The 25,404-nt window shown below is 54.5% G+C and overlaps 9 protein-coding genes across 9 annotated transcripts; 4 read left to right on the top strand and 5 right to left on the bottom strand.

Annotated features, from left to right (window-relative positions):
* Positions 1 to 217: 217 nt before the first annotated feature.
* On the bottom strand, positions 218 to 1,096 carry K452DRAFT_338121 (uncharacterized protein; the record flags this gene model as incomplete). Its single annotated transcript, XM_033545279.1, has 1 exon — positions 218 to 1,096. The coding sequence occupies one exon, from the start codon at positions 1,094 to 1,096 to the stop codon at positions 218 to 220; it is 879 nt and encodes a 292-aa protein (XP_033394375.1).
* A 647-nt stretch (positions 1,097 to 1,743) lies between these two features.
* On the bottom strand, positions 1,744 to 3,481 carry K452DRAFT_311149 (uncharacterized protein; the record flags this gene model as incomplete). The annotated part of the gene is made up of 3 exons (XM_033543397.1): positions 1,744 to 3,017; positions 3,075 to 3,191; positions 3,241 to 3,481. The coding sequence occupies 3 exons, from the start codon at positions 3,479 to 3,481 to the stop codon at positions 1,744 to 1,746; spliced, it is 1,632 nt and encodes a 543-aa protein (XP_033394374.1).
* Positions 3,482 to 4,225: 744 nt separating this feature from the next.
* K452DRAFT_320806 (uncharacterized protein) lies at positions 4,226 to 5,308 on the bottom strand. Its single transcript, XM_033544351.1, has 4 exons — positions 5,200 to 5,308; positions 5,016 to 5,129; positions 4,838 to 4,960; positions 4,226 to 4,782 (listed from the first exon to the last, which is right to left on the bottom strand). The coding sequence occupies exons 1-4, from the start codon at positions 5,285 to 5,287 to the stop codon at positions 4,460 to 4,462; spliced, it is 648 nt and encodes a 215-aa protein (XP_033394373.1). The 5' UTR covers positions 5,288 to 5,308; the 3' UTR covers positions 4,226 to 4,459.
* Positions 5,309 to 5,446: 138 nt separating this feature from the next.
* Positions 5,447 to 7,697, top strand: K452DRAFT_82727 (uncharacterized protein). The gene is made up of 7 exons (XM_033547194.1): positions 5,447 to 5,593; positions 5,710 to 5,766; positions 5,825 to 5,869; positions 5,923 to 5,925; positions 5,997 to 6,062; positions 6,118 to 6,414; positions 6,464 to 7,697. Exons 1-7 carry the CDS (start codon positions 5,590 to 5,592, stop codon positions 7,495 to 7,497), a joined length of 1,506 nt encoding a protein of 501 aa, XP_033394372.1. The 5' UTR covers positions 5,447 to 5,589; the 3' UTR covers positions 7,498 to 7,697.
* A 1,009-nt stretch (positions 7,698 to 8,706) lies between these two features.
* On the top strand, positions 8,707 to 10,144 carry K452DRAFT_233807 (uncharacterized protein; the record flags this gene model as incomplete). The annotated part of the gene is made up of 2 exons (XM_033537331.1): positions 8,707 to 9,110; positions 9,166 to 10,144. The coding sequence occupies 2 exons, from the start codon at positions 8,707 to 8,709 to the stop codon at positions 10,142 to 10,144; spliced, it is 1,383 nt and encodes a 460-aa protein (XP_033394371.1).
* Positions 10,145 to 11,362: 1,218 nt separating this feature from the next.
* Positions 11,363 to 12,887, top strand: K452DRAFT_338108 (uncharacterized protein; the record flags this gene model as incomplete). The annotated part of the gene is made up of 1 exon (XM_033545278.1): positions 11,363 to 12,887. One exon carries the CDS (start codon positions 11,363 to 11,365, stop codon positions 12,830 to 12,832), a length of 1,470 nt encoding a protein of 489 aa, XP_033394370.1. The 3' UTR covers positions 12,833 to 12,887.
* Positions 12,888 to 13,621: 734 nt separating this feature from the next.
* K452DRAFT_300754 (uncharacterized protein) lies at positions 13,622 to 21,709 on the bottom strand (the record flags this gene model as incomplete). The annotated part of the gene is made up of 3 exons (XM_033542366.1): positions 13,622 to 20,602; positions 20,654 to 21,393; positions 21,643 to 21,709. 3 exons carry the CDS (start codon positions 21,707 to 21,709, stop codon positions 13,622 to 13,624), a joined length of 7,788 nt encoding a protein of 2,595 aa, XP_033394369.1.
* A 280-nt stretch (positions 21,710 to 21,989) lies between these two features.
* On the bottom strand, positions 21,990 to 23,120 carry K452DRAFT_255400 (uncharacterized protein). The gene is made up of 2 exons (XM_033538356.1): positions 23,043 to 23,120; positions 21,990 to 22,989 (listed from the first exon to the last, which is right to left on the bottom strand). The coding sequence occupies exons 1-2, from the start codon at positions 23,084 to 23,086 to the stop codon at positions 22,107 to 22,109; spliced, it is 927 nt and encodes a 308-aa protein (XP_033394368.1). The 5' UTR covers positions 23,087 to 23,120; the 3' UTR covers positions 21,990 to 22,106.
* A 749-nt stretch (positions 23,121 to 23,869) lies between these two features.
* Positions 23,870 to 25,173, top strand: K452DRAFT_233802 (uncharacterized protein; the record flags this gene model as incomplete). The annotated part of the gene is made up of 2 exons (XM_033537330.1): positions 23,870 to 24,051; positions 24,117 to 25,173. 2 exons carry the CDS (start codon positions 23,870 to 23,872, stop codon positions 25,171 to 25,173), a joined length of 1,239 nt encoding a protein of 412 aa, XP_033394367.1.
* Between the last annotated feature and the right edge of the window lie 231 nt (positions 25,174 to 25,404).

The raw sequence follows: 25,404 nt of genomic DNA, 5'->3' as shown, positions 1-25,404 counted from the left end.
CTTGGTGTTTGTTCTTACAAGAGCCTCGTTCCGCTGAGCATTTTCCCAAACTTTCATTGATGATACCCAAATGCACTCACTCTATCGACCAGCCTGCACCACCAACCAATAGAAATCAGTCCCTCACTGGACCTAGTCCCAAAATGACAATTTCCCCTGCCTGCTCATCACTCTTGAAACCCTCGTCCGTGCGTTCCACCAACCCCCCTCCCAGGCCTCACTCACCAGGGCCCGGCTTCCGCATCTTGACCACGCATTTATCCGGCCGCGCAAAGATCCCACCCGTACCGAAGCGCTCACCATCGCGCAGGGCGCGTGCGCCCCCAGCAGTAACAGTAACCGAAGAGCTAGCCACAGAGCCCGACGGCGACGGCGGCGACGACAACGACGTCGGCGGCAACGACTGAGCAGGACGCTCTTCAGTCTTTGCGGGCACCTTCTGCGCCTCCCCCTCCTCCTTCTTTTCCGTAGCGGCCCTCTTCAACTCCTCCTGCACCTTCCATGCCTGCGCGTGCAATCCGAACGTCTGATATGCCCTGTAGTAGGGCCCTTGAGGAGCGACGGCCCAGCCCTGGAGCGCCGCTGGCGGGTGGCGCGCTGTCGGATCGGAAGGTAGGCCCATGGGGACGGCAGCGCTCCAGCCGCCACCCTCCTCGGGTGGGAGTTGGTAGCTTCCGAAGCCGTCCTGGATGAGCCAGCGACGCTGGTATGGGGCGGTGGGCGCGTGTTGCTGTTGTCCCTGCTGTTGCTGTTGAGCATTTTGCGTGTACTGCAGTTGTTGGTGGACCTGTTGGTTTTGCTGGACTTGGTGCTGGGCCTGGTGCTGGGCCTGGTGCTGGGCCTGGTGCTGGCGCTGGTGGTGATACTGCTGACCCTGTTGGTACCCTTGCCCCAGTTGGCTTTGTTGCTGGCGACGTTCAAGTTTCTGCGACGTTCCCGCAGTCATCGACAAACCTAGCTCTTGCGGCTTCTGCAGCTCCTGCGAGTTTTGCGAGTTTTTCCAATTCTGCAGATTGCGAAACTTCTGCGATTTCTGCTGCATCGACGGCTTTTCAGGCCCTTGAGGAGTGGACGAAGAGGCTTTAGGACGTGTCATGGCGGAGGGCCCGGTGGGGACTCTCGGTCGATTAGTGTGGTACGTGTTTCTGGGAGTGGTTGAAATTGCGGGAGACCACTCTGGTGCTGATGGGTTCAGAGACAGCGCAGAACTGGGAAACGAGCTATCGTTTTTCTCTTGGTCTTCGCCCTGCGGGCTTCGCTTCTCTGTGATGCGTATTAGGTACAGTGTGAAAGTTTTCGGATCCGTTAATGTGCTCAACTAGCCTTTTTGCTGGCGCTCCATTGGAATTGTCTTGCTTCTCATCTCCTCTGTAGCGGCTCTGTTAAAGTACGTCGGGCGAATATATATACAAATGTTCCAAGACAATTCATTTGCGATGCGGCGTGACCCAGCCGCTTTCGTGGATGGCTTGTCTTGTTAGCAAACACTCGCAATGGCATGCAGTCACCTGCATCAACAAAGCATGCTGACATGAAGCAAAGTTTTGTCTTTTTTTAACTACCAAACTATCTCAGGCTCCAATGGGTTTGAAGCACTGAATCCTTGTTCAGTGTTTTCTTTGTCTAGTCACCACGTGAACATACCAAAAAACCAATTGACTCGCTATCCAACCAAAAAATATCCAGAAGTTAGACAGCTGTGCCATATCTAGGCCAATGGTATGAGAGCCGCAATTCGTTTGGCTACTGCCTGTACAGTGGCACTTTAAGGGCCTGCAAGAAGAGTGGGTTCACGCCACGACGAAGACTGGAGCCGCGTGCGTGACTAAGGGTGTTAGGGACAGCCTGAGTTACCTCAACTTCTCTGTTCAAAACGTTAGTGGAGTAGGAAGCAGCTTTAGTCTCCTTGGCGTACTTCTCTGTACCCGCATCTGTTTCCTTAGCACGATCACTGAAGCCTAGTTCGGCAGAAAGCCCACTCGGCAGGTGTTCGAGGCCGCCAGAGGCAGCAGAAATGGTTGAGGGCCTTCCGCCATTCGTCACTTCCTTGACTTCACCGCGCAATGTGGTCGCTAAGTCGGCAGCTTTGTCATGAGGAGTAGACGCTCCTGGGCCACTAGTGTGAGAACTGTCGAGGAAAGATGTGAATAGAGGTACAGAATGGCCAGTATTAAAGCCAGGAGGAGCTCTAGAGGGGGAAATAGGGCAGTGGGAGCCATCAGCAACCACAGAAGAAGAAGTATTGGAGTTGAACCCAGGTGGCGCTGAAATCTGCCGCTGTGCCTTTTCCGCGTGGTTATTGTTATCAAAAGTGTACTTCGTATCTGCCTCTTCGCCATCAGATTGCATAAGTGGTTCCGCGAGGTTACCACTACGGCGTCTAACAGGTACCATGGTGGGCAGGTCAGGGCTTGCAGCAACTAGACCGGACACGTGCTTTGGCTTTTCGGCGATGTCGAAACCCAAGGCTCCCATGCGTTGCTTGAAAACCTGCATAGCATTCGATTTCTCGTCCCTCGTTGGCGGTACGGAGCTGGAGGCCAACAAATTACCCTTAGCAGTTATCGGATTCTTGATGGTGTTGACTTGAATCCGGCCCATGCGCTTTTCATGTAATCCAGTAGCATCAATAAGCTTGGGACGTGTAGTGGTGGGGACAAAGATGTGGTCCTGGACAGAAGTAGTGTCCGCCTCGACATTCTTGTTCTCAAGGTTGACCTGCTTGTCAAACCGGTAGCCGCCAGAGGATTTGGCAGCTGTGTGTTGAGCAGTACTATGGACATTGGCGTTGCCGCTAGCTAAGGCTGAACCGTGGGTCTTAGGGTGTGAAGTCGGCTGTTGAAACTGAACTGGCTTCCACTCTGCAGCTACGGGGTTGAGTCGCACCGAACTCTGGGCAGGACTGGACTGTGGTGCAGGACTGGACTGTGCGAAACCCACAAGGTTGAAGTGGGGCGTGTCGTCTGGCTCACCAGAAGAAGATGATGAAAACGATTTATAGTCATGCCTTGTAGGCGCTTTGCCTGGGTCAGTCCAGCTGGGACATTGTGATTTATGACATATCTGAAACTTACAGTCGAGGTTCTCAGCAATCTTCGAGCGAGCGCTCACTGCGGAATTAACTTCTATGGTGCTGGATACGTCATTGTCGTCAAGCAGGCAGACCATGCGAGGCAGGAACTTTTCTGGAACTACTCTGTCCGTCAGACTTGCCAGGTGATTAAAGCAGGCAATACTTACGAGTCTCATAGACACCGTCACCACGATCCATCAAGACTTTTGTGTCCGAAGTCAGTTCGAATTCGACGTCGAAGTCCGCATCATCCCACTTCGCTGTGGTAGCTGGAACGACGAGGGCCCGGACAGGGAGATACATCTTCATCTTGAAACTGGCAGCGGGCGATTCTGTCTCGGGTTTTGGGTCATCGCAATTGCTGAGCCAGTCCTTGACGGTTTGACCAGCGCCGCGATCGAATGGCATAGATGCTAGGATGCTCACAGCAGATGAACGTGTACAGATGGACGATTGCGAGTGGACGAGGAAGGGTGTATGCGTTTTGGTGAGATTTGTTGTTCGGAGAAAGTTCAGAGATAAACAATCCAAAATAAAGAGGCAAGTGCGCCCGGGCGAGAAATATGTCGAATGTCGACGCGAGCCAGTGTGAACGGGAGAATCTTCGCTTGGCCTTCACACATTATATGTGAAAGCTACAGTGAAAGAGGTTTCAGATGGAGTGACCATCTAAAATGCGACCCCAGCGTCTCTCCATGTCAAGTTCAACAGGGACTGCGTATTACTGTCAAATATTTTGAAACGACGATTCACTGCTGTTTTCGACACCCAGTTATTACAGTTCTAGTAAGAGACACAATCACTTCATCTTGCTTAGCTGTTCTAGGTAGTACTTTTCAAGGCGCGTGCTACCAGGTGGCCACTTTGTCCTGGGTGAATGCTTAGAAGAACATGTAAAAAATAGTGCAGAACTCACGCACCAAATTTAAACAAATCTTATACCTAATCGAGACTGGGTTGCTATTCTTTTGACTTGCACAGGCGAGAGACGTTGCTCAATGAAGACTTGTACACTAGCATTGTAAGCATTGTATCTAGCGGCAAGGTGAGCAGCCCAAAAACTACGGACATAGGACGTAGTTTGGTACAGTGGCCAGCTGTAGTACATTAGTGAGTAGCATCGCATTGCTAGCTCTCTACAAAATATTGAGACCGCCGTATAAGCGTAATCACTTTGCACATATTTATCGACAGTGCCCATGAGACTGGCACAAAACCCAGTGACAAAATGACAAATAGCCGGTTTACGCAAGTTATGGACAAGGTACTTGTGGTGGCTGGCCTCGGGTGTTTCGTGTCCGAATAATCCTCTGCTTGCGGTACTTCTCATCATTTATTCGATATGCTATATTGCAGTACGCATTGCGGAACACGAACGGTAGAATGTCAGTTTTCGGTGCTTGAATTCTTTTGGGCTTGCTGCTGTCTGAGTGATTCAAGCGAGTCGTCGACCAAAGCAATCTCCGTTTCAACGCGGAGTAACTTCTCTTTTAGCATGTCCTCGTACTCCTCATTAGAAAGGGACTTAACAGGGCTAAATCGAGAGTTGGCGAGCTTCTGGAACAGGCTAAGCTGCGGCTCTTTACCCTCTTGTGCGGCTACTTCTTCGCGCTCTAAGTGTTGAGCATCTAGAAAATTGTAGATGCTTTGCCCAGCAAAGCCAAATAGAGCGAACATGATCGTCCCCGGAACTATGTTTGAACGCCCACCTGTAGCTTATTAGTGTGCCATTCAAGTCATGTAGAGATAGAAGGCGATCCTCACGTGTTGCAGCTGCAACAATGCCTCCCGAAACGCCACCAGCAATTGTACTAGCATTGACGCGTTGGCTGGGCGAAAAGGCACGGACATCACCGTCTGGTCGGTATAACAAGACGCTTCGCGTGCCTACGGCGAGTTCAGTCGCGAAGCTTTCTGAAGGCATTGATTGGGATCTGCTTACCCCAGTATATGGAGCCGGCGGTGAACCATTGGACACCGGAAAAGGCAGCGAAGAGTGCGGGGGAATTCGAAAACAGAATGCCCTGCGCGCCCCCTAGAAGCAGACCGCCACAGCCTATACTACCGGGTTAGCTGTCAACGGACGTGAGGCTCAAGGGCGCTGACATGTGAAAAGCAAAGCTTACCGGTAAAAGCACCAACTTCGAGGGCAGAGCCAATCAAACCCCATGCATCTTGGCCCTTGGGCGCAGGGGCGGGGCTATCGGGCTCCATGGTGATTTCTGAAGCCTGGCGCTGGGAGAGGTCGCGGCTGGCACACGATGAGGCAATCTTCCAAAAGCTTGGGCAGCCTGGCAGCACACCGGTTGCCGCTAAACCCTATTAGGACGGCACTGAGGGAAATTCAACACCACTTCAGCCTATGTAATCCGCACAACCGCCTGCGCGACTACACACTTACCGATCAGCACGCTTCGCACACCTGCACTCTCGACACTTGAAGCCCCCGCATTATTTCAGAACATTCCCAGCCAACGCGCCCACACTTCTACGCGCGTTGACTGATTTTCGCAATCATGGGTATGCCCTTCGTGCCGACTTCGCCCGCCGGGTGAGGGCAGTGGCCTTGGACGTCTGCCATCTGCCCCGCGCCTCGCGACAGCCATGGTCACGGCGGCTAACATCATTTCGCATAGCTCCTAAGAAGGATAAGACCCAGAAGATGTCCCTCGGGGACTTCCTGGGCGATCAGTGTATGCGCCACCACCAAACTGCGACATCATGCCACAGACGATGCTGACATTGCGACAGCGCTGGGATCCTGGGCCGATGAGATGGAGGATCTCCCCGTTTCTTGTAAGCTTCTCTGCCTCTGCTACCTTGTCTGTCCTCCTTGCTAACTCTTCCAGCCGGTACACTCGCGCCACCCACCTTGTTCGCGTCGAAAAACCCCGCATTTCAATTTCTGACTTTGTTCATACAGGACCCTCGGCCGGCTACGGCGGTGCTAGGTCCGCCTTCGGCTCCGGTGGAGGCTTCGGCGGCTTTGGTACGATCAACTTTTACTTCCGTATCCGTTTTACTCTGATTGACGTTTCCTACAGAGCGTGGTGCCGACCGCGGCGGCTATGCTGTGCGCGAGGAGCTTCCGCTCCCCACCAAGCCCCCTTACACCGCCCACCTTGGCAACTTGTCCTTCGATGCCACCGAGGGTGACATCATGGACTTCTTTGCCGAGTGCGCCGTCACCAGCGTTCGGATAGTCGAGGATAAATTGGAGCGCAAGCCCAAGGGTTTCGGTTACGTCGAATTCGGTACTCTGGACGGCCTGAAGAAGGCACTGACTCTCAGCGGTACCCAGTTCCAGGGCAGGAACATTCGCGTCAGTGTTGCTGACCCGCGTAAGTAATCACAATCTTCTTCAAGTTACCGGCATCTAACGGCACGCAGCCAAGGATCGCGAGCCTACCCGCGAGCTGAACGATTGGACTCGCAAGGGTCCTCTTCCGTCTCTCTCCAATGAGCCTCGTCGTTCGTCATACAGAGGAGGTTTCGACGCCGCCGGATCTGATGCCGGAAGCGAGCGCGGTGGAAGCCGTCGTGGTGGCTTTGAGAGCGAAGGACGTTCCCGTGACTTTGGAAACTGGGAGCGCAAGGGACCTTTGTCCCCTTCTATTGCCCCGCCTCCTCGTGAGCGCAAGATGTCGCCCTCCTTCGGCGAAAACCGCTCGCAGGACGGCTCCAGGCCGCCGCGTCGTGAATTTGCCGAGAGGCCCGGATACGAGAGGCAACCTACTGCACCGGAGCTTGACAACGCCTGGCGCTCCAACATGAAGCCCGACAACGCGGCCAAGTCTCCTACTCCGGAGGCCAGCGCCCCGTCCTCTCCGGCCGCAAAGCCTGCCGCCCCCGCTGGTCGCCCCCGTCTCAACCTCCAGAAGCGTACGGTTCCGGATGCTCCTGGCACTCCCACTTCCACCGGAGATTCCAAGTCTAGCCCGTTCGGCGCTGCCCGTCCCATCGACACTGCAGCAAAGGAGAGGGAGATTGAAGAGAAGAGGCAGCTTGCACTTCGTCAAAAGAAGGAGCAGGATGACAAGGCTCGCGAGGAGAAGCGCGCAAAGGAGGCGGCCGCCAAGCCTGAGAAGCCGGCGCAGACGGAAAAGAGCGATGACAAGGAGGAGAACGGTGCTGGCTCCGCCCCCAAGCCGAACTTTGAAATCTTGCAACGCGCTGATGAGGAGAGCGCCGAAAACATCGAGGGCGAGGATGCCAATGGAACGATTGTCGACGACAAGGCTGTCAAGCCTAAGGAAGTTGTCCGCGACCCCAAGCCTCAGGAGCAGAATTGGAGACGCAAGTCGTCCACCCCCGCTGCTGAGCCCGGCACCACGACGCAAACTCTCGAGGATGACGGCTGGAGCACTGTCCCTTCGAAGGCTAAGGGTAACCGCAGAGGCGGCTCCCGCGCCCTGGCTTCCTAAACTGCTGTTCTACATTCCGGTATTTTCCTCAGGACCCAGACATACCCGCTGCCTATCTCGCAATGCTTAATCGGAAGGTGGTCGTTTTTCCTTAGTGACGGCTTCAACCGAGGATTTTCACTTTTTCGGAGTGAGCATAAGCAGCATGTCTATTGTTTGCTCAGTATGACTTTCTGAACTGGTAGCCTATGGCATGTCGGTGGTCCTTACATGTCTTTGGGTGAGGTTTGCGGAAACAATCTGGACCTCACTTCTCCCGCGATCACCCCCCCAACCCCGCCATAGACTGTGGCACTGGTCTGCTTTTCCTTTTTAACCCCCACTCTTTCTTTTTACGTTGTCGTTACGGAAGTCATGCATGCGAGCCCCTCCCCTTTGCCACACATACCACGTTGTTTTGTCACAAAAGTTTTTGCACTTGATGGTGGTTCTCGGGTATTTGGACGTCTTCGGCGTTTAAGTGCCCTGGGATGCAGCAGCCGGCGGGAGGTTGATTCGGGAAGGCGTGGCGAGAATGATAGATGATCCTGCCCAAAGCGTGTAATAACTGGTATAATGCAAGTCCTCGTTCAATGATGGAGTGCCTCCTTGTGATGAAAGGTAGCCAAGCCGAAGGTTCGGGGCGGGCTCCGCACCGGTCGAAGCATGGTGCTAATCCGGCAAGCACCGCAACGGGCGACCAACCTACGTAGCAAGGCGGGTGCACGCCATCTCCAGCGCCCTGACCGCTCTGCAGGTCCCAGGGACCAGAGACGGGCGTGTCCGGCGCCTTGTCCGCCTCCCGTAGGGCTGCAGATGCCAGTCTGTCTCGGGGAAAGGGCGGGCCCTTGGCCCCTTGTGGCGATCAAAGCGCAAATCGTCAGAAGACCGACCGGAAGCCTGGCGCGGTCAACTTTCACAACTCTTCCCAGCTCTCGCAACGTCGCTGCCCGCTCCCGGGACACATGATACTCACTCGTTAGGGCCCCTCATCCCTCCCTCCCTCACCCCTCCTTCGCTCCTTGAGCACCAAAAAAATTCGAAAACATGAATATCGATTTCAGCAAAAAGCCGGCTACGCGCATCGTCAAGACTCTGCAACCCGTCAAGAGACAGACCCCCGCTGCCACCTATCCAGTCTCGCGACCGTCGTTGCCCAAACCCGCTAGCAAGCTCGCAAACGGCCGCCAAAATGCTTCAGCAGCCGGAAGACGCTCCGCTTACTCGCCCATGCTCACGCCGGCCTCCTCAACCTCTCCGACCAGAAAACGCACCTTGACGACGAAACGCAAAGCACCCACCCCTTCCACACCCATGTCGTCTGATTCCGAGGGCAGCGACAACGAGGGCAGCATCGACGGGCCTTTGACACCGCGCAAGCGAGTACGGACAAGCAGGTCGCTGGAGCCGGATCTACGACGGCGGATACGCTTTACGGCAGACGAGACGGCAGAGGAACGGAACCCTAGCTTTCGCAAGTTCCTGCACGGCGCGGACCTCATACAAAGTGATCACTGGAAGGATGATGCGGTCATGGGCTTTGACTTAGCTAGGGACTTCAAGACGGCTTTCGAGAAGAACGAGGGTATTCCTCTGGTTGAGTTGCAGTACCCTAGCAAGTCGCCACCGGAACGGTACGTCTACATGACAGTCCCTGAACCTGCCAAACTTTTTATTAACGCGATACAGCTTCGCCCTTGTGCATCCTAGAGAAAGCGAGGGCTACAAGCCCCTCGAGGACATTATCAACACCGTTGAGGCCATATGCCAGTATTACTTCCCGGACGACGCAGAAGCGCTGATGGACGAAAGCAACGGCTATCCTAGACGTCTGAAGAGGGCAGTCCAACAACAATCGCTGGACGATTTCAAAAAGGTTCTCGATGACTTCAACAAGATGGTCCGCGCTGGTGTTCATTCAGGCAAGACTGACAAAGCCTTGGACGGAATGGGCCCTATGCCACTCTCACTCACAACCCGCATCATAGACCAAACCTACAACCGCACCGTCTCCCCTCGCGTGGCTTCGCTCCGCCGGTACGAAGCCGGATCCAACAATGTCTACGGTGAACTGCTGATCCCATTCGTTCACCGCCTCTTCCGCGAAACCGACCTAAAGAGCCACCACGTCTTTGTCGATCTGGGCTCAGGTGTCGGCAATGTAGTCATCCAAGCCGCGCTCGAAGTCGGCTGCGAGAGCTGGGGTATAGAAGTGATGCAGAACCCTTCGCGCGCCGCCAAGCTTCAACGTAGAGAAATCATCCCTCGCGCAGCCCGCCTGTGGAACATCAACTTGGGCAAGATCAACATTTTGGCCGACGACTTTCTGGAGAACCAGCAGATCGGTGCCGTATTGCACCGCGCAGACGTCATAATCGTGAACAACAAGGCCTTCTCGCCGCAGCTGAACGGCGCGCTGCTGGACAAGTTCCTGGACTTGAAGGAAGGTGCCAAGATCGTGTCCCTGAAGCCATTCGTGGATCCACATCACGAAATCAAAAGCTTCAACGTCAATGATAGGGTCAACTTGTTCACCTGCGTTGAGAAGGAGTACTTTAGCAACTGCGTCAGCTGGACCAACGAGGGCGGCAACTACTACATCCAAACCAAGGACCGTAGCAGATTGGACAAGTTTCTGGGGAGCCAGAAGCGGGGCAGGAGGGGATAAGTGATGCATTTGGCATGCAAAATCGCCAATAAAAAAAAAGCAATCTGATGAAAAAGGGTGATGGAGTTAGGGCAGTCTAAAATTTTCCAGCGACGAAAGTCGACATTGGACGATGGAAAAAAAGAATAGGTTGGAATGATTTGGGAAAGGGAGGACATAACGAACTTGTTGATGCATCAGCGACAGCGGTAAGCACGGGTTGTCTGTCTTATTGGACGACAGCCCGGTATTTCTTTTCTTTTGGTCACGACAGCTTTGATGCGTTTCAGCGCCTGAGCATTTCGAAAGCGAGGACGAGAGCATCTTCTTGATCACCATGCTTATTTTCGACGTCCGAGAGGCGGCGTCGGGCAGGAAGCGCGGGCCAACGGGCCAGCGGATTTCATATCATCGGCACGGCACAGGGGTGGGGGGCTAAGCGGGAAGGGACAGCTTTATACCAATTCACCACTTCTCTTTTTAGCTTATCCATAGTTTTTTGGCTAAAACATGTGTAGATGCCATACACACACACACACTTGCGTATTTCTGGAGCCTACGCGAGAGATGGCTCCGCACTGCTGTGGTGAGGGACGTGGGTGGACGCTGCAGCTATTGTATACAGATCGCGGAATGGACCTAATTGCCTGTACCTGATTCTAGGCGGCGCGGCGCGGCGCAGCGTTGCTCCACTGTGTGACAATAATGAGGAGTGGTATGTTTAGTTTGCTTGGCCTAATCCACCACCACGGCTTTCCTGTTTACTGTTCGCGGCAACACCATTTAACAGTCAAACCGTATACGGAGAGGCAAACAAGCGAGCATGGATTCACCAAACTATCTGGTGCTCTACATGTAAAACGCTACAGGAAATCGCTGTTAACCAGATGCCGATCCGATCTTTACCCAATTGCGTTTGTAGGCAGTTAATACTTTAGAAAGCCTGCCTCTTACGGACACTTCACATGGTCTGCTTCACACTGCCTACGTCACTCGTTCTATTTAACACGGCCTTCACTGCTTTCTTATCACGGGCCGTCCTTTCTTGCGTATATAAACGCCCTCCACCTCTCCACTAACCTTCCTTCTCTCCACTCTTCCGAGAATACTTGAAGATTTGCGAAGCCCTTTGCCTTCCGAACTCTTCACCGGTACGCTTTGAACTGATTATTACAGCCTCACTTCGACTCCACGACTTCCATACTTCTTCTACCTTCCGTGTCAACACTTCAATCAACAATGTCTTCTTCTATGCAGCTCGTCCGCTACATCGCGCCGGCCGTTGTCAACACGCCAATCCGGGCTCTGATCGTCCCGCAGACTGCATTGCGCTACATCGCAGCAGGATACCACATCAACGTCACTACTCCGGCTGAGCGCAACATTGTCACCGCGTCCAGTCTATTCGGCATCATCACTCCTGGCCATGACAACCATGCTGTTGCGAACGGCATGGCTACCGCGCTGAGCGCCTCGCTCCGCAGCGCCATCCATCGCTACGGTGACCTTCCTTCGGCTGGCTTCACTTTGAAGAAGCAACACGATATGACCGAGACTGAGACCGCGCAGGCCATCACCACGAAGCCCATTATGACAGAAACCAACATCACAGACACTGACACCAGGGACTCTGGTGCTACGGCCTACGACCTTGACACCGCGACCGAGAGTGAGACTCCTCATTCGGCTGACAACATGACGCAGACTACCACCAAGGAGCCTGCGATGTTCAACTTCGGCGCCACGAACGCGGTCGAAGTTCCTAAGTTCACCATCACCTCGATTCAGTCCAACCTCGACAGGCCTCGTGCCACTGAGCTCAAGGCACCTCACATGACTGACGTCTCCATCTCACTACCGATCCGTTCCAAGAAGCCGAGGACCACTAGTTCCACCTTCAACAACGCAACGGAATCGACATTCCACACTGTGGTGTCTGCACCACCAACCGTCAACACCAGGATCCCTGAGTCTGACATATTGTACAGCACCTCTGCCTTCGCTCATGACGTTGAAACCCCGGTTATGCTCACAAAGGAAGAACATAACCGGAAGCTCGCGCAGCCTCGCTCGCGCAAGACGTCCGGCACTAAGACCGAGACGTTCCACCATACCTACCCGGACACCGAAGAGCTCCCAATCATGCTCACCAAGGAAAAGCACAACCGGAAGCTCGTGCAACCGCGCACGCGCATTGTGTCCAACACCAAGGCCGAGACGATCGAGCATGCTGGCTACACTTTCACAATACAGAAGAATATCGACACAGGCTTCGGCGCGGACCTGACGAAGACGCATATCTTTGAAGCGAACTTTGCCTCCAGCAACACTTCCAACAGCAGCGGCGGATATCAGTTCGGAGAAGTTAACAATGTATCTGATGATGAGAAGCAACAGCAGCCCTTTGGCTCATACGCTCTCACTCCTCAGACGCTCAAGCTTGAGCCTGAGCGCGTCGATGTTGCTGCTCTAGCTAGGCTGCATACGCCTTCGTCTATCAAAGAGCAGCATGACACCACAAACACGACGAACGGGAACAACAACCACCACAACAATCAGGCCAACCACAACGGCCACAACACCACCAACGAACACGCGCTGCCCACGCCCCAACAGCAGCAGCAGAACAAGGGCGGCAAGCGCACTGGAAAGAAGAAGACTACCAAGTCTAAGGCAGGCAAGCACAAGAACGGCAAATCCAAGAAGTAGACACTTGGGACCTTGCAGGACTTTTGAGCTTTGTACGGGCAGATTTGCCTGGCTTTACGGCGCACTCTGGCGCTAAACATCAAGGGTTATTATTGTACTTATTAGATGCTTTTACTGCGGGATCTTTGGGACGAATGTGCAGACACTGACTGGATGGAAGCCATGGAAGCAGAAACAACATGCACGTGGCATTAAGAAGGACTTTTGAACAATACGACTACTGCTCTTACTGCTGAAATAGATTATAATCAAAAACACACAATAAACCACCATCACTTCTCAAGCACGCAAGCCCAGTGACTCACCGCCACCCCCTCCCCACCCCATAAGGTAATAGCGGCGGCCACACGTAGTATCCCACTCACTCACGATCAACACCACCTAACCGCTGAAGCTATAGTCTCGACACTGAACAACCAGACCAGAAAAAAAGAAAGATTGAAGCTACAAAAGAAAGCGCCAAGCTCAGCGGCTCAACAGTAAAGTTGCTGCTACTCCCATCGCTAACCAGCTATGTTATGATTCAAAGCTAATCGAAAAAAAAAAAAGCCATCAGCCGCTTGCAAAGTCGACGCTTATCCACCCACCCATCCCATCCACTGCGTATGTATGTATGTACGAACGTACCCATATCGACCCCCCGACCAAGCCAAGCAAAAGCTTCCTAACCCTGCCTGCCCTCTAGGGGAAAAATATACTACAATGAAGCCATCCATCCCAGCCACCTCACCCACCACCAACTCCGTCCGTGCAAGCAAAACCCATGCCCATCGCACTCACGCTAACCCACTACTCCGCAAGGCCCATCCACCACCACTCCGCCAGTCTCAGGCCCTCGCATGTCTCGCCCTCTCCACCCAACCCCAGTTCCAGGCCCTGCAGCACCCGCGCCTCCCGCAGCCACTTCACCGCGAGCTCAATCTCCCATGCGCCCAACGCGTCCTTGAGCGCGCGCCGCACGCCCTCGACGCCGATGCCCGGCCGCCCCAGCACCACGTGCACCACGGCCGTGACGACGCGCTGCCACCACTCGGCGATAGGGTTGGCGTGGATGTCGTACCAGAGCGGGATGAACTCGGCGTAGGGGCCCGTCTGGGCAGGGAGTGGGAGCGGGTGAAGGTCACGTTGGGGCGCCTTGCCCTTGCCCTTGCGGGCGATGTGGTTGTTGCCGACGCCGCCGGTGGAGGAGTGCAGAGGGTTGCCGAAGATGTAGCGCTCGGTTGGGATGATGTATAGGCCCCAGTTTAGGTTGCCGCGCTCCATGTGCACCGTCTTGTAGTGGCCTTCTGTGAAACCCCACTTTGTGAGCCTGGGCCACGGGTCGCCGAGCTTGTGGTTGACGGGCGGGAGGCGCGGCTCCACGCGCACGCAGCCCGAACTGACGAGATTGAGGGTGGCGAGAACGTGTCCATCATGCGCCGTAGGCAAGAGCGGAACCGACTTTGCGCCTTGTTGGAATTTCGTGTCGAGATGGGCTTTGAACTTGGCGGCCTCGAGGAGCTGGGCGACAGTGAGATGGCGCTCAAAGATCTTCAAGAAAGACTTGTCCACAGTGAAGGCACGGCCGGGGCGCACGCGACCTTTGTGCTCGTCGCGGAATAGACGTGTCGCTGTCAACTCATTTACGGCTCTGTCAATCAACTTCTTGCCGATCGTGTTGAGCTTTTCTTTTGCACCAATGGCATTGTACTGGTCGTCTGGTGCCACAATCGTAGCGCGTACCCATGTCTTGGCCCGTTCTAAAACAAAGTCTGTCTGCTCATGCTGGGGAGATGCGGGAGGAGTGAGCGGCAAGCTAAAGCTGTACCTCTCCGTTAGCTCGCGCCGCTTCTGTGTGAGCGTGTTTTCGTTGAACAGAGGCTCCTTCTGTGGTATAGTGAAGTTTGTGACCTCTTCAATCACGAAGTCCTTTTCCAGTGCTTCCCGAGTAGCCGGCAGCGTGACCGTGTCGACAGGCTTGACTGGCGGCTTTATGACAATATTCTCCATAGCCCAAGCGACAATACCTTCCCAGTCGTAGTTTTCAACATCATCATAGTCCAGTGGTGGCACATCTCCACACTCGTAAGCTAGGAGGTATGCGTCCTGAAACTCCTCAACGAGCCGATCGATTATCTCACGGTTGTGGTTTCTGAGCCAAAGCCAGCGGTTACGGAATGACGTCAAATCCCAATGAACATGTGACTTGAATGCACGGCGAACTGCATCCCAGTTGGTGTACTTGTCGACGCCGCCAATGAGAGTCTGCACGACAACAATGGCGTAAAGCAGCTTCTTTGTATCCGATGTAGAGATTACACACAAGGGGTCCGCAGTTGGTTGACGAACCCAGTTTTGCGGAGCTACTTTCCTTGACGGGACGACACGTGTATCCGGTGTGTTAATTGCAGTACGTCTGCGACGCCTGCGCGGCTTGGGAATACCTTCCGGAATATTGTCATCAATACTGGCGCGTCTCTCGACAACACTGTGCCGCGTGCGCTTTCTCTTTGGCTCTTCGTCGCTTTCGTCGACCTCGTCGAATGGCGGAGGTTCGCGCAGCGTGAACATCTCGCTGGATTCATGCTTCCATTGTGGGTCGAAAGAAGCGTCATATGGTTGTAAGTGCTCGCCGTAGTACACATGATTGATGAAATGAGGCTGGCGTAGAACAAGGCCAAGGTCTTCGTTTCTCTTTCTGTGAAGCTCTTCCCAGTTGTTGACCTTGATGAGGTCCCTTTCAAACCTACTCAAGTTCGGATTCTCACGCCGGTTGTGGTCGCGCTCCTTGCCCTTCATTCTCTGAGATGCAAAGATTTCCTCTAAAGAGTGTGGCATGTTCTCCTCAAACTCTTGTTGGTGTTGAGCATTCGGCTCCACCCAAAGAGATATCCTTGCGTTGCGGTGGGAGTTGTAATCGGTTGAGAAAGTACCGTTTGTCGGAAAGAAGCGAACCCCGGGATCTGTCATACTAGTGATCCACTGCCATTCCCAATCCTTGTCGAAAGATGCAGGGGTGGTGTTTTTGAACTGGAAGCTCATGCGACGTCGCTGTAACTTTTGTGCCAGCGGGCGCTTTGAAGGTGTTCCCAAAGATATAACTGATGGGCTTCGGGTACGGCGGTTACGGGGGGTGCTAGGAGTGCTCGGGGTGCTAGCCGTGTATGTGCTTGAATAACCTCCCTCATCATCTGTGAAAGCATCAGGCCCAGCCGCCTGATCCGTGACAAATTCGTTGAGCGAAAAGGATCCTGTATATTCTTCAATGGCACGGTCGGGATCAGCTACTGGCTCATCCATATGAGGCTGTGGCTGGTCTTCGGATACGTAAAAGTTCGATTGGAAGGCGGTCCATGGTCCGAAATCGACGTCTGCAGTTGGTTCTTGTGGAAGACGATTGAGACGAGGCCGTCCACCGCGACCCCTTCTCACATTGTCCACTACGTGACGAGTTATAAGCGGTTGTATACCTCTGCCCTCGCGAGCGGCCTTTTCTCTTCTCTGCTGCTCTTGTTTCTTTGAGGCTTCAGATGCGCGTGCATTGAGCTCCTCCATCCATGCCGGCAGACTCTGTTTTTTGACTTCCAGCTCTGTCTCCTTTTCATAGAGACCACCATACCATGAATTACCGATTTCATGTTCGTACTCACGCATCTGCTTCGGAGTGTATTGGCGTGGCCAAGCAGCGATGACCTTGCGCTGTGTCTCTAGTACCAGCGGGTCAGTCGGGGACTTATCTGGCGTCGTCAAGATATGGCGGTTCATCATAACGCCGCTCTTGTTCTTGAACGTATAGGTCAGTCTGCGGATCTTTCCAGAATCAATGGCATTCTTGACAGTCCTCTTGATCGTGTCTCGGTCCACGAGTCTGTCTTCGCCATGCTGCTTGTGCCACAGTTCGATAAAGGGCCTCTGAATCTCAAAATCTCCTGGGAAAACGCCGTCGCATTCTTGGATAATGCTAACAAGAAGCTTCGTGCGGTTGTAGTTGAGGATACCACCGGATGTGAGCTTGACGCCCTGTTTCTTTCCGCCCAGCCATTTGCCCTTTCTCCTCTTCGGAGGAGTATTGAACAAACTGGGATCCGGAAAAACACCTGATTTGGCTGCCTGATTAACCGGGACAGGGGTCTGCGAAGCTTGTTTCGACGTGCGAACTTCGGCCTGCGACTCTGCTGGTTCTGAAGCATTTCGGTCTGCTGAAGGATTCTGCGTTTGCAGTTCTTCCCGTACTTCTGGTCCTTGAATACCTGTATTCTGCTCGGTGGTTTTCTCGACTCCCGAGTTTTCCATATCGGCGGACGTCGTCGGTACATCCTGAGTGGCTGGCTGGACTGAGCAGCTCGGCTCGTCAACCTCCATTGGTTCAGTAACTGGAGGAGCATCAGACTCAGAAGCTGCGACATGATCATCAGCCTGCATGGTCGGAGGCTTCGTGTGAGATGTGTCCGGCACAGCAGCAGTCTGTAAGGGTTCCTTCTCCACACGACTAGCGGGCTGTTCGATAGGGCCATCGAGAGGTTTCGAAGCAGGTGCTCCCATTGGGAATGGAATTGTATGAGCACCGCTGACGTGCTGCTGAGCCTCGACGGGACTGGTGTTGACGGCAGGGAAGCTGGGAGTGGAGGCATATGGACTGATGTAGGCAGATGGAGCCAAGACATAGGGACTACGGTACGTAGCGTGCTGTAGCTGGTTCATGATTGCTGGACTCGTGGTTTGAGGATGAGTAGAAACAGTAGGCTCCTGCCGCTGCTGGACATGAGTGAAAGTTCCGAGAGGGCTCGTTTGACTTTCTGGGCCCCGATCTTTACTCACAGCCGAGGGCTGGCCGGCGAAAGCGTCCTTTTCTCCACTGGATACTGGTCGTACCTCCCTCGCTGGGGTCTGCGGAGGTCCAGCTATCATATCTGCAAACGTGCTTCCTGGAATGAGTCCTAAGCTGTAAGGGCTATTTGTTTGCTGTTGTGGTTTCCAGAGGCTGACGGGTCCATGCTTAGGTGAATTGTTTGTGGGGATATGGGAGTTCGTGGGGACATGAGTGCCTGCTTGGACATGAGTGTCTGCTTGGAAATGAGAGTCTGTCTGGACATAAGGGTTTGCCTGGACATGAGAGTTTGCTCCTAGTAATTCAGCCCGTTGCTGCAGGGACGGTGAAGCCACAGAGATGACACTGTTCTCCGGGTTGGCCGCAGACAATGTAGCAGGGAGAATCGCACTCTGGGCAATTGGCATAGCAGAACCACCATTCGCCAATACTGATTGCGCTGATGCTTGAACATTACCATCGGTGACGGGTCCATGAGGTTCCGTTGCAGACGGCTCAATTGGCTGCTGAGCGAGTGACGGGGTTTCCGGAGGTACCTGTGCAGTAGCCAATTTGGATTTGCGCTTGGTGGTCTTTTGAGGCGCATTCGGATCCTTTGGAGCCCTTGGGCGCCGCTTAGGCGTGGGCGTTGCTGCTGCAGGGACAGAAACCTCGTCAGCAGAGGGTACAGCTGGCGGAATTCCAGGAGAAGCTTGAGGTGTCTCGCTGTTAACAGCAACTGCTGCACCAGGCGTATCATCTGTGCGCTTTTTCGTGGCTTTGCGTGGGCGTGGTGGCGCGTTGGGATCTTTCCGAGGTCTTCCACGCTTCTTGGGTGGCGGGATTGGAGTAGCTTCTGGAGCGGTTCCTGGAGTAGTTCCTGGAGTAAGTCCTGGTGCAATCTCTGGAGCGGCAACCGCTCCACCTTGAGGTTGGACCGGTGTGCTTGTCGGATTGGGAGTAAGCGGAAGCTGCATTTGTTCTGCTTCGGGCATAGGAGCATTGGAGTTTTCGACCGTGGCGGGACCTTGCTCAACTGGTTCCGACGCGTTACCAGGAAGTCTCTTGCCCGCAACTTGTCCAGGTTGAAGCTGCGGAGTAGGTGTCTCTGGCAGACATACATCCATATCCTCAATCTGAGGCAGGGCAGGCTGTGCTGTCTGTTTAGCCGCAATGATTGCTTCAACCATGGTGCCTAACTGCTCAGTTTCCAGATTAACGCCCTTCAACTTTTCGAGAGTGATAACCACAATGAATGATTTCTTCGGACGGCCCTTATGCAGAGGATCCCGTGGCTTCTGTGCTCCAGGAGGATTGACGTATACACCAGGCCTCGAGAAGTCAACGTTAGCCCGCTCTTCTTCCTCTTTCTTTAGCCTGACGATGACTTCTTCTGCTCTTTGGTCAATCATGGTCTCGTCTATTCCAAGGAGTTCAGCAGTCTGCTTCTCGATCTTTTCGGCGTTTTTGCCCTTAGCAGGCTGTTTGCGTTTGGCTCCCTGAGCAGTGGCCTTTCCCTTACCCTTGGCCGTCGTAGGAGTTTTGTTAGGAGTTTCTGCAGCAGCAGCATCTGTGGTAGTAGCATCGACAGGCATCTCCATCTCGTTCATTGATGTAATTGGTTCGCCTTCCATTGGAGTGTCCGTTTCAAGCCTAGGGCGCTTTGACGGAGGGGCATCTGGTGTCACAGGTCTTTGGATGTCGGCTGATCCAGCCTCCTCGCCATTAGCGAGTGCAACCGGTTCTGTCTCTGGCTCTTCCTCAGGAACTGTCGGGTTAGCGATACCCGCAGCTGTGTTTGCATCCTGCTTTTCTTTGATGAGCTCTTGTCTGGCAATCTGCTCAGCCTTGGCGCGGAGAGCTCTGATTTTCCGGTATTGCTTGAGGTTCCCGCTATTGTAAGGCTCTTTTCCAAGCGCATACTTCCGCGGACGCCCAATTGGTTTGTCTCCTCTTGGAGTGTACTTCTTCCTGGGCTTCTGCATGTGGACCTCGAGACTTCCCTCGATTTCATCGTCGACGTTAGTTCCAGGACCTGGACTGGATTCAATAGTGCCTTCACGGGACAAAAGAGCCGCGGCAGGGTTTACCAGGAACCTCGGTTTGTGTCCACGGTTAGGAAGAAATCTCATGTCAGCAGCGATGGCTTTATTGCAATCTGCCAATGTCGCAGTGCCGTCTTTGCCTTGGAATTTGGAAGGGTGAATTGATGGGAAGCCCCATTCATCAAGCTCTCCATATCCGTGCTCGATCTTGTCTTTAGTAGGCTTCTCCTTTGCGCGTGGCTTTGATCGGCCTTGATTGGGATTGACAGGTTGAGTGATGACTACTTCCCATGCGGCTTCATCCTTTTCGACAGCGCGTGCAAAGTTCTCGTACGTGCGATACACGTAGTGAATGTACTTTTCGTTCATGCCGGTATCACGAATGATTGCCCAATGCCGGAGATGTGCAGGCTGAGAGATATGCCAAATATCAGAGAGGCGACCAAGTATAGAATCTACCGGACGGCGGTAGAAGGTACCCATGCCCTGATCCCGGATGTTTGCTGTGGTGGCACCGTCGGAGCCATGTGCGTGAACAATGTCGAACAGGAAGTTAGGAGTCGGCCGATCCGGATCCCACTGAGGTGGTAGCCTTTGGACCTCTTCGACTTCGTTATCTCCTTCCAGCAGAGGTTGTCCCAATGCACTCGGTTCCTGCTCGAGATCGGGGTCGATTTCGCCTTCGGCATCATCGTCCAGAGCGTACGCAGATTCACCGATCTTGTCGCCGTCGGTAAGTTTATCCGCATCTTTGATCCCCATGGTCACGAAAACGGCACGATCGCGAGGTACTGGCTCCCGAAGAAGTTTGATGCAGCGGTACCATTTGCTTGAGTTGCGATTGAGCTGGGCTTTTACCCGCTTGATGAGTTTAAGCCCTTCAAGGCGCCGGGTAGATCGCCATAAAGCCTTCATCTCCCATGTCTTGATTCTGATACCCTGTTGTTTATTGTCAGACAATGCAAAGCTGGTACGTTTATGAGTACTTACAAGTCTGCTCTTCAAGTCCTCGATTCTGATGATCCTTGCGTCTCTGAGTAACTCGGTTAAGATGTCGAAGAAACGGTCATATAGTAGCAATCCATTCACAAAGAGCGCCTTTGCAATCTCATCAGGACTCGACATGATGTTCACCACTGGCTCAGCCTCTGTGGTCTGGCGCTGAGCATATCTCTTCAGCGTACAAAGACTGGTACGGGTGCCCTTCGCCAGCACCGCCGTTTTGACGATGTAGCCATTCTTCATCAGGTTATCAGTGCGTTTGGGCACAGAGCGTTTGTCTTGGCCACTGATGCGAGTGATCTCTGGCTGAATTACACCCTTATCGCCATGTGCTGCGATAATCGACAAAATGATGAACTCGTGCCTAGGAACCTTGCGCAAGTCGACGCCGTGGCCGGTAATAGCCTGCCACATGCGCTCTTCCGTGACGAATAGTTTCAATGCTGCATCCTGGGGGGCATCGGCGTCCGCTTCTGCAACAGCAGGAGGGTCCGCATTTTCACGAGATTCCAGGTCGGATAGAGAGGGGATTTCCGCATTCAGCTGCTTTCCAAGGGTGATATCAGGATGCGCGGTCAGCCATGTCCAGACTTTCTCCTGGAGTCGACGGTCAACATGAGGCTGCGGCGTTGATGCGCCGTTGCTTTTATCATTGTCGGGTTCTTCATTTCCTTCTGGATTATCGTAGAACTTTTGGAGAAGTTCTTTGAAGTCAGAAGGGCTGGCGCCTGAGTGATGGTTTGATGATTAGCACATGATCCGGCTAACAAAGCGGCAGAAAATGGGAGAAAAGCGCGAGGTGAGAGTCGAACGTGCGACCAAATGAAAGAAAAATAGTGATTTAAGAACAGCGCAAGAGGATCAGAGCATAGTCTTTCCAATAAAAGCAGTATGCAGCCAAGGAAAGTGTATGATTCGCTGCAGAGCGTTGCACATGGTGCCCGCAGCCAGCGGTCGAGAGGATGCGCCGGACGTACCTTGCTCACCGCGCAAGGCGATTTCCTCGAGTAAGAACTCGATCAGGTCGTCGAAACTTTTCGCCATCTTCCTCCGCCCACCTCCTTCGTTTTAGTTTGTGAAAGCTTGCAGAATCTCAGGCCATAGAGGTGAGGGTGTGAATTGAGCTTCGAGCTGGAAACCGCGGACTCGACCGCCAAGAAAGTTAAGGCAAAAGTTGAAGGTCGTACGCACGGGCCACCCAAGTCAACTGAAGCGAAGGCAACCAGCCCGCGACGTACCCGGAGATATCAGCTTCACAGTTGGGTTGGTGAATAGGTCACATTTGTGTTTGCAAGGTGTTTTCAAAAAGGCCAAACAAAAATCACACTCGTTGTCTATAATTGTTCGGTTCCTACAATGGTATCGGTAGAATTTTCCCTGACCTTATGCCACCTTAACGCCAGACCATGCAAAACACTTCAAGCACACGCATGATAAATCCTCAAGCTGCGTTCTTCTTAGCAGCCATCATCTCCCTGTAGCTATCGATGATGCTCTGTCTCGTCGCTCCAAGCTCCTCTCTCCTCCTCAAGCTACCTGCCGAGTTCGGTATGTTATCCACCCGAACCTTAGCTCCGTTCTTGACCTTGAACTTCTCTTTCGGGATGACATTGAACGTGGGTGGCGCCTGAACAATATCGTTGATACCCTTGGGCTCGTCCCTCTTCGCCTTGAGCACCGCCCACGGGTCATCATCCTTATCGTCGACCTCGCCGATCTGCCGCTTGCGCTTGCCCTTCTTCTTGCTCTTTTGCTCCGGAGCATTCTTGTCCTCCCAGGTCACGCCTTGCTCCTCCGCTTCCTCCTCCGCCAGCTCCTGCTCCTCCTCCTCGCGCTCCTTGATCTTGGCTTCCTCGACGCGCCAGTCCGATATCATCTTCTGGATGCGCTTCTCCGTCTTCGTCTGGCGCTCCTTCACGCCTTCAATGTTCTTGCCCTTGCGCGCCAGACCGGCGACGGGAATGGCCTGGTCAACACGAGCAGCGAAGTCGGACATGCGCTCGCCGGGCAGGATCTTTGGCATCTCGGCCGCCGGCTTGGCCGGTTCGCTCTTCTGAGTTTTGGCGGCCTGCGCCTCATTGGTCTTGCGCTTCTTGCCTCGCGGCGCATCGCCGTTGTCCAGGCCATTGAATCCTTTGCCAGTTTGGCCCAGCTGCATCAGCCGCAAAAAGGCCTTGGGCGTGTCGTCTGCGCCATAGCCGGCGATGCGCTTGGCCTTCTTCCGGTCCTTTTTCTGCTTAGTTTTCGAGGCGAAGTTTTCGGACAGGTTCCCGGAGTCGCGAGTCGGCAAGGGCTTCGCGCGAGAGGTTGGCGGTAGGTCGCGTCTGCGCGCAAAAAGTCAGCGGGTTGAAGGGGCGAAGTCGGACGTGGCGCTTACTGCGAAGCGTCCACCTCTCCGCGCCGTTTGTGTTTGTGTGGCATGCTGGCGGTGTGGGTTGTTGGTTGGCTACTGGTGTGCTGGGAAGGCGATTATTTTTCGTCTCGGCGGGCAGCATGCCGCTGCAGCACCCAAGTCGGCGGGCCGAGAACACCCCGCAGGCCTACCCGGCCGCCAACACTGACCAACGAGAGGTCCCGGAGGCAAACCGTGGGGGGACAAGAAGAGACCGTTTCCGGCAGCAGCACATCCACACAAAAGCCACAGGAACAGCACGTTGCCATGCCAGGGGCAGCTTCACTACTATCGACGCGTGCTGTGGTCATGCCCGGACTATTGTCCCACTGATCGAACTCGCCCCGCCTTACAGCCTTCAATATTAAAGTCCGCGACGCCGCAGCGGGCGTCTTGGGATGGCAGTCCTCGGCCCTCGTCATTCGTTTCACTCACTCCTTCCACTATTGATTCGCTGGACCGACATTCCGCTTGCCGGTGGCGCAGTACAAATATAGACAATATTTTCTAGCGCCAGAACGAGAGAAAAAGTACCAGACACTGCGAGCGACATCGACGTTGAACACCCCACTGTCGTGCGGTCTCGCCTCGGGTCGATCAAATTCAGACGACGTCAGACCATGGAGTCGACGCGTGGCTCGGGTTACCAGCTCAACGACCGTGACATAGCTCCCGTATCACATGGGGACGATCCAGGAGCCCGTTCACCCTACCGTCCGACGCGGGATTTTGAGAAGAAGACTCCCTCCGCCACTGTCACGGAGGTGAGCATTGAGAAGACAAGAGAGCCTTTCTGGCGGAGTATCAAGTTCATGGCTGGCGTTCCACAGAGCAGAAACACCTTCGACGAGCGTGACCATGACGGCTCCTCGAACGTTGCACTCCTAGACGGCAAGTGCAAAAGTTATCCGAAACCATATCACCACGCGACCAGGCGGCGCAGATGGACCGTATGGACGCTGCTGGCACTTCCCATACTATTACTCTGCTTCGGGTATGTACATACGCTTTATAAGAGCATCCATTCAGCCTCAATACTAAGCTGACCCACCACCTCAGTAGCACCATCTACCTGACCAGCCTCATCATCATCCTCAGCCCCATCCGCTGGGATGAAGAAGCCTTCAGCACGTTCCGGCAATGGGGCCAACCGGGGCACCTAGGCACCGGCTTCTCAGGCTACACCGCGAACTTCACGCACAACGTGCGGCCGATCCCCTGCCACAGCCACAACGACTACTGGCGGCGGGTGCCGCTCTTCGAAGCGCTCAGCTACGGGTGCTCGAGCGTCGAAGCGGACGTGTGGCGCTTCGACAGCGAGCTGTACGTGGGGCACTCGACGCGGGCACTGCAGCGCCAACGCACCTTCAGCAACCTGTACGTCGAGCCGCTGGTAGCGCTGCTCAACGCCCGGCAAACGAACGCGTCGAGCGCCGCCGAGTCCGACTCAGCGCGCCCCGTCGGCGTCTGGGATCGCGACCCCGCACACCCGCTCGTCCTGCTCGTCGACTTCAAGAACTCCGGCCGCGCTATCTGGCCGCTCTTCATCGCGCAGCTCGAGCCCCTGCGCGCGCGCAACTACCTCACCCACTTCGACGGGGAGAACGTCGTCCCGGGCCCCGTCACCGTCGTCGCGACAGGCGACGCGCACTTCGACCTCGCGGTCGCGAACGCGACTTACCGGGACGTGTTCCTCGACGCGCCGCTGGCGGCCATGGCGGACGGCTCTGTCTCTGTCAGCAGCACAGCAGGTGCTGGCCACGCGCCCGCATCGCTGCCGCAGGGCCTGCCCGCGAACCCGGATCTGTACAATCCGACGAACAGCTACTACGCCAGCGCGTCCTTCTCGAAAACGGTGGCCTACCTGCTCCCGTTCCCGCGTTTTGGCGGCGGCAGCGGCGGGGGGCAGCTGCTCAGCCCCTCGAAGCTGAAGATCCTGCGCGGTCAGATTGGCGGCGCGCATCGTCGCGGGCTGAAGGTAAGGTATTGGGGCACGCCGGCGTGGCCGCATGGGTTGAGGAGGGCGGTGTGGGATATGTTGGTGGGCGAGGGAGCGGATTATCTCAATGTGGATGATTTGGCAGAGGCGGCGGGGAGGGAGTGGAGGAGTGTGTGAGTATGCAGGGGTAGATGGAGTGCAGATATGGCATGAAAGTGCGAATGATGGGGTGTATGAGATTACGATATGAAGTAGCATGACACGCCTATATACCTATGGTATCAAATAGATATAGAACGAACACGCAACCCTACGAAGAAAGACCACAGTACCTCGCTCCTCTACAAACACTAAACGCCTCCGCTATGCCCAAACCACCTACCATTCCCCCACCTCCCTCCCTTCACA

Source organism: Aplosporella prunicola (assembly GCF_010093885.1).
Source record: "Aplosporella prunicola CBS 121167 unplaced genomic scaffold K452scaffold_22, whole genome shotgun sequence".
NCBI lineage: Eukaryota > Fungi > Ascomycota > Dothideomycetes > Botryosphaeriales > Aplosporellaceae > Aplosporella > Aplosporella prunicola.
This window is presented reverse-complemented; position numbering and strand designations above follow the sequence as displayed.